The sequence below is a fragment of the Zeus faber genome, assembly GCF_960531495.2.
Source record: "Zeus faber genome assembly, chromosome: 22".
Taxonomy (NCBI): domain Eukaryota; kingdom Metazoa; phylum Chordata; class Actinopteri; order Zeiformes; family Zeidae; genus Zeus; species Zeus faber.
In genome coordinates, this window is record NC_137209.1 from 14,980,225 (window position 1) to 14,987,724 (window position 7,500).

Below are 7,500 nucleotides of genomic sequence, written 5' to 3' on the forward strand. Positions count from 1 at the left end.
AATTGATGGAGTCTGAATTCCACCTCGTCATTTAAACAACCTGACAATGAATTAAGGTGGAGGTACGCTTAAATGGAAAAATACGTTTTAGACCCAAAAAAGACGTCTTCAGAACAAGATAAGAACAAGATCTGGGTTCTTGCGGTGTTCTCGGCGCAAGCCCCCGAGGCAAACTCTGTCTAGACTTCCCCTTGTCCCCGATTGGTCCTAATGCCGTTGCGTCACGGCAGGGGACGGACTTCAACGTCCCTTTCCGGGATCGTTCAACGACCTCCCTTTCCCGGCTCAACAGGCTGGGTTTTTTTTCCAAAGCCGCAACATTCGGAGCGTGGTTTATAAATACCGTATTTCCTCAAATATTAACCAGTACTCAATAAAAACCGCTAAACAAGGCTGAATCTGAGTCAGTGTGTGTGGTTTCCTTTTTTTCTCCTCCGGCGTGCGCCGTGCGCCACCCACACCGCTGCCTCCTGTGTGCTTCCTGTGTTACGGTTTTCCTGTGTTTTGTTTTAGATCGTTAGTTTATATAGTTTATATATATATATATATATATATATATCACAACATTATAACCCCTGACAGGTGAAGTGAGTAACATTGATCATCTCGTTCCAATGGCACCTGTCAAAGGGTTGGATATATTAGGCAGCAAGTGAACACCCAGTTCTTGAAGTTGATGTGTTGGAAGCAGGAAAAATGTACAAGCGTAAGGATCTGAGCGACTTTGACATGGGCCAAATTGTGACGCTAGACGACTGGGTCAGAGCATCTCCAAAACAGCAGGTCTTGTGGGGTGTTCCCGGTGTGCAGTGGTTACTACCTACCGAAAGTATTCCAAGGAAGGACAACCGGTGAAGCGGCGAGAGGGTCATGGGCGCCCAAGGCTCATTGATGCACGTGGGGAGCGAAGTGGAGCCCGTCTGGTCCGATCCCACAGAAGAGCTACTGTAGCACTAATTGGTGAAGCAGTTAATGCTGGTTCTGATAGAAAGGTGTCAGAACACACAGTGCATCACAGCTTGCTGCGTACGGGGCTGTGTAGCTGCAGACAGGTCAGAGTGTCCACGCTGACCCCTGTCCACCACTGCAAGCGCCTACAATGTGAGCATCAGAACTGGACCATGGAGCAATGGAAGAAGGTGGCCTGGTCTGATGAATCACATTTTTTTCCGCATCATGTGGATGGGCGGGGTTAGTGTCCAATCCAACCGAGCATCTGTGGGATGTGCTGGAACAACAAGACCGATCCATGGGGGCCCCACCTCACAACTTCCAGGACTTAAAGGATCTGCTGCTAACGTCTTGGAGCCAGATAGCACAGGACACCTTCAGAGGTCTTGTGGAGTCCATGCTTCCATGGGTCAGAGCTGTTTTGGCGGCACGAGGGGGAGCTACACAATATTAGTGGTTATCAGTGGTGGTTTTAATGTGGTTGTTCGGTGTATATGCACACACATAAATCGTATATATTTGTCTTTTTGCCAGGACTCTGGAGCGTTCCTTTGTGTGATCGATGATTCCAATGAACACATGCTGTCCGTGTGGGACTGCGCCAAGGGAACCAAACACGCTGAGGTCAAGGTAACAATAACAAACGACATAAAATAACAGAATACCAATACCATGTCTATTAACCTCCTCCCTTCCTTCCCTTTAAGGTCTCAAAACGCCACCTCCAGCATCCGTCACATTTTAGCCACCACCATGGCACCCACTGATAACCAAAGCAAATTCTCACCAGCACTAGGCTGCTAATGGGGAGTGAAAGTGAATGAGCGACCACTCAAAATATGTCTTTGAGGGAAGGATTGTCGTCTTTTGAGCTTCAGTCATTTTGTTTTTTTGTCAAAAATGGATGCCAGTTACTATGCAAACATTGAATCGCATCAGGGAGCGACATACAGGGTTCCTACGCAGTATGGAAAAGTATGGAATTTGATTTTAGTAATTCGGACTGGATAAGTACAGTAGAGGAAAAAAAGAAAAGAGAGCATGGAAAAATATGTGTCTCCAGACTATTGCCTAATTCTGTTTTCTTAAATATAAAATTCAAAATTTCTTAAATTGACCATAAATTGATCTTAAATCGACCATTTGAATTGAAAAAGAAATTGACCACACAAGCAGAGTGTTTTTCACGGCGTTCGGAGCCGGCAGCCGGCGCAGCCTAAATGTTCACCACCGTGCGGGAGAGCCACGGGGGCCAGGGTGAGCTTGGCCAGGGTGAGCTTAGCCTGTACGCCCGTACGTCACAGCCCGCACAACAGCTCTGCCCCGCGCGCACCGAACCGGACCAAATCCGGACCAAATCCGGACCAAATGAGTTTGAGAGAAAGCGCGCCAACTCTGTGAATTGCATATACGCTGCATCACAAATAAGCAAACCTGAAGCTGGTCTGAGCGTTTATGAGTCACGCGGTGATGTAGTTGTCAGAAACGTAAACTGAGCGTCTTGTCCGCGTCAGGAAACCGTACCTTTTATAGCTGCGTTTACCATCGTCGTTTCCATGGAAACAGTGAACAAACAAGGCTGCACACGCCTGGAAATTATATCATTTTACTTTTTTCAACCCATTTTCGGTTATTTAGACAACAATAATATAATATTTGTTCAATACAGATGCAGGCACCTAGAATGAGCTGGTCCGTGCTTATATAAATGGAATGATGAGGTATCCAGCTGGGGCGGTCATTCAAGTGGCTGGTACTGTATGTAAAGGGGAAATAACATGAGTAGAGGTAGCACCGGTTAGTTTACTTGCTCTTTGGCCAGAGATGTTTGACATCTCTAACTTTCTGCGTAGGAGTGTGGACTGAACGGCCACAATGGGTAAATGCCAGTGTTCCGGCGGCTGGCTTGACAATCCCTGGTTGAACTTGTCAGGGTTTGGTGTTGATTGATTTGTTTGAGGTACGGTACCTCACTACAATCTTCAGGCAATTATATGGCGACGTAGTAGCATGCGTAGTCAGAATGTATCACACATGATGGATTTCGAAACCATTTATTTCCATAATAAACATCATCAACATAGCTAATTTGTACTCAGATGTCAAATCTAGTGAGGAGTCTGGAAATTTGAGTCGGGAAAAGTATGGAATTTTCAAATGGAAGATATGTAGGATCCCTGGACGTAGTTAAACATGAAATAGCTAAAAAATAATAACTCGATGTGGCTTTTAATAGCCGTGAAACCAGGTTCAAGGTGGAAGCTGTTGAGACGTACGCCTTATACTGAGTACCTTACACACACACACACACACACCCACAAACATCAACATAAACGCACACACACGGTGGAGTTTAAATTATTGTATGCGGCATCAGGCCGTTTAGCTCAAAGAAAATGAAAGAAATAAAGAATGGGGGAAAAAACAAAGATCATCGCAACATTTTGCCCCCCCACCTTTTCTCCGTAACTTCCCCGGGAGCAATTTCACCCCAGTTGTCATGGCAACCGTGTAAATATTTTATGCCGCCGTGTGTGTGTGCGTGTGTGTGTGTGTGTGTGTGTGTGTGTAACAGACACGCCCCCCCCACACACACACACACAGTATAAAGAGAGACTTAAGAATTCAGATGCTTTTTTTTTTTTTTAATAATATATATACAGTATATATAATATATTGGGATTTATTTCCCCCACAAAGCAATCATCAACAAACAAACAACAAAATCATAATAAACAAATTTTTTAAAAGTACAAAAAACAATAGTCGAATCTTACTTTCATATGGTATAGGAGGGTATAGGAGAATACATTTGACCTGCGTAGTGGGGCATAGAATGGGAGTGAAATAGTTCATTCAGTCACCTTTTTAATGTTTTTTATTTTGCACATTCTACAGTCAAACATATTTTCTTGAGCCGGGTTCGTCACAGTCCGGGAAGGCTCCCGGGACGGGGCCATTGTGGTTGGGGTTGGGTGGGGTGGCTGGGGTCTGGTGGGGCGGGGGGTACGAGCCGACAGGCTAAGTGCCCGTGCTTGTGTAAACACACCGGTTGACCCGGCGGGAGGAAGATAATTGGAAAGCCCCCTCCCCCCGCGCCGGCGCGATGGAACAGTCCGTCCGCCTGCGCCGTGGCAGCGGCCTGAATGGAACTTTTGTGCGGGGGAAGGCGACTACGACGCCCTCCCTCTCACCTCCTTTACCTGTGATCTCAGGTGTCTGTAATCACAGCTATCATAATAGAGTGTGTGTGTGTGTGTGTGTGTGTGTGTGTGTGTGTGTGTGTGTGTGTGTGTGTGTGTGTGTGTGTGTGTGTCTGTGCATGCGTGCGTGCGCGCGTTTTTCCGTCCTCTCCCAGAGCACCAACGAGGCGGTGCTGACCGTGGAGTTCAACCCCAGCGACAGCGGCAACATCATCACCTGCGGCAAGTCCCACGTCTACTTCTGGACCCTCAGCGCGGGGCAGCTCACCAGGAAGCAGGGCATCTTCGGAGTGAGTCGCCGCTCCCCTGAATACCTTGTTGGAACGGGGAGGGGTCGCTGTTTGGAGTCAGAGTTAAGAGGTCTCTAGATTGTTCGGAGAGACTGTTACGCGCTAGGAATTTTGTTCCGGTGAGGTTTGGTGCATTACGCTGCAGAGCATTGGCATTTAAACATAAGGAAAAAAAAAAAAAGCAAAACAGTCTGGAAAAAAAAAGAATAAAAATAATTATAAAAAATAAAATTGGATAAAAAAAAAAAGTCAAGTAAAAATAAAGCTCCTTTCCAACTCGCACCGAAAGCCGTAAATCTACTGGCGATGTTATGTATTGGCGTCATGTGGGAGCAGGAGCCGTGTCCATGTTCCGTAAAAGTCGTTCCGTAGATCTCCCCACTCTCCACCCGGTATCATTTCCAGGAAATTGCCGAAACAGCTGTGAATGGAAGCGTGCGGGAATGGAAGCAGTGACATTGCCGTGAAGTACGGGTGGAGCCAAATCCAAATAAAATATGAACAGCGGGTGTTTAACGAATATTTATTTTGTGCAAATATTTGAAAAATGTATTTGTTTTCGGGAAGGAAAAAAAGAACATTCGGAAAAACGGCGAGTCCGAGCCGAACCGTGGCGCTCGGCTGCAAAGACGAGAAACCGAAACACGTCCGGTCCCTATGGAGACGGGTGTTTATATTCTTAAATGTTGTCATTTTTCTTCTTAAAAATGCCACTCGAGACACTGGACGTGTCTGTTCCAGTTAGGGGTGCAGGCGGGCCTCTCCTTCTCCACGCTGCAGCGGAGAAGGAGGAGGAGACAGGGAGAGGTAGAACGGGTGGAGAAGGTTCAGGCGGAGAGTGTAGGACAGGTTGAAAGTGATCACACCGATTTGATAACAATGGGTCAGGGTTGTTGTGGCCGGAGACGGGGGCTCTGTCAGCGGAGGGAGCCGAGGCCGTCCCGGGAGGCGGCGGGGAGACGGGGAGCGAAGCGCCGCTCAAAAACAAAACTGATTCTGTTGCCTTCTCTCGCCTGGTATTAAGACACCTCTCGCGCGAGCGTTACGTAATGTATCTGTAACAGTCATCTATGTGGGAACAGACTCCAGACGGAAGTTTTCCGTAAAGGAGGCCTATGTGGGAACGAACCTACTTTACAGCCTTTAACGGATATTCTTTTATCCGGCAATGTTACGGATTCCATGTGGGAGAGGGGCTTTTGTCAAAATATACAAATATGCCCCAAAAAATACAAAAACAAAACCAGTCATATATTAAAAGATATACAAATATACAAAATGCAATACTCTGCACAGGATAAATGACTTTAATGGGTTTATAGGGTATGAATTATAAATATGAATTTTTTCCATGTGCTAATTATCTTATTAATTAACTACAGTATGTACAGTGTAACACCGGTGTACTGGTACTTTACTTTAGGAACCTTAAGGCTGAGGTTCTAAACCCCAAAATGTTCTTTCAGCTTCAAGTTAAAATGTGTTAAATTAAATCAAGTTAAATTAATAGCTATTTTTTTCGATCTCTATCTCCTAATATTCCCATTTTTTGCCATACGTGTAGTTTGTTGTTTACATTTTAGCTTTATTTTATTGTTTTTTTGTTAGGTTTTAGTTTTATATTTATATGCTTTATCATTAAGTTTATATATATAAAATCACATTATTTATAGTTAAGAGTTTATTAAGGTTTATTGTATATTTCCAATTTCTCTATCTTCTAGTTCATTTTTTTTTTGCATATTTTTAATTGCCATTTATCTATCTTTGTGTGTGTCCGCCTGAAAACACAGACATGGTGGGGAGCAGCGTTCGCTTAACTCCTTCTCTCTTCTTTCCTTATAAAGGCTGAAACATTGAGGTTTTATTCGCCGTGACGTGGCTAAATAAAAAAATCATGCCCTCGGTTACAATCAGGAAGTCTCACCCTCCCACTGGCTTTCACCGTGTGGGGCTGATAGACGACTAAGATCAACACACAACCTGACTGCCACACTTAAAGTTTAAAGTCATTGTATTCTATTTGATTATACTCTGTGTTATTATTTTCTATGAGGATTTTGTATCCCTCTTCAATTTATATATACTGTGCAGTACATAGTGTTTTTTCAATAAACAAGGTTCTATTATAACAATGTTTTTAACTGAGTGAATGATGAATGGTGAAGACAACATTTAGTGGAAATAAGTTTTGGGTTTTTTTTGTTGTCCCCCCCCCCCCTCTTCTTCTCCCTCCCGCCCTCCTCTCAGAAATACAAGAAGCCAAAGTTCATCCAGTGTTTCGTGTTCAGCCTGACCGGGGACGTCCTGACGGGGGACTCTGAGGGGAACATCCTGACTTGGGGGAAATCGGCCGCCGACGTGAAAACGCTGGGAAAAGGAGCCAAAGGTCAGAATAAGGGTACTTTTTAAGTTTACGTTACTCCCGAATTTTCCCGGTGCGTGGTAAAAAAACCGCACACTGAGAAAATACTGACGGTATGGTAAAATGCCGAAAATACTTTTAATACTTCCATATTTTTAGTCGGGCTGTAAAACGATCAAGGCGATTAATCGCAGGATATTGGTGGTGCTATTAATTTGCGGTTGATCACTCAAGATTTTTCTATTTAAAAACCAGTGCAGCGAGTTATCGACATCCTATGATTTGATTATCGAGAACATAAACACAAAAATAATCTTTACCAGGAATCTATTTGATGGCATTTTCACGGTAAACAACCCGCTTATCGTTCTCCTTCGCCCTGATCCAGCCACTAAGACAAAGAAGCCTGTTTACATGAAGTGCTATTGTCAAACATGGGAAACAATAAGATAAAAGACGTCAACTAATTCCAAAAAATGTGTTATTTATGCGTTCAGTTTGACGGCCTTGATTTGTAGTATTTCATATTTTTCCTTCATATTTTTCCTCATCATAAGAATCAGAATCGGGACCCGTCAGGAACTGGATTCTGTAAAATCCTAATAGACCTGAATGGATTCAGTCCATCACTTTATTTTTATAAAATAACAATTTATTCATCACTGGAGGGAAATTTGGGTGTTACAGCATC

At 44.1% G+C, this 7,500-nt stretch overlaps 1 protein-coding gene across 1 annotated transcript in view; it reads left to right on the forward strand.

The window, feature by feature from the left end:
• Positions 1–7,500, forward strand: part of eml3 (EMAP like 3) — a gene marked incomplete at its 3' end in the record, with an annotated part of 38,694 nt that overhangs the window by 23,287 nt on the left and 7,907 nt on the right. Inside the window, exons 12-14 of the mRNA XM_080023542.1 lie at positions 1,486–1,581; positions 4,310–4,444; positions 6,695–6,833. Coding sequence (XP_079879668.1) covers positions 1,486–1,581; positions 4,310–4,444; positions 6,695–6,833 — 370 coding nt within the window. The remainder of the gene's footprint in view (positions 1–1,485; positions 1,582–4,309; positions 4,445–6,694; positions 6,834–7,500) is intronic.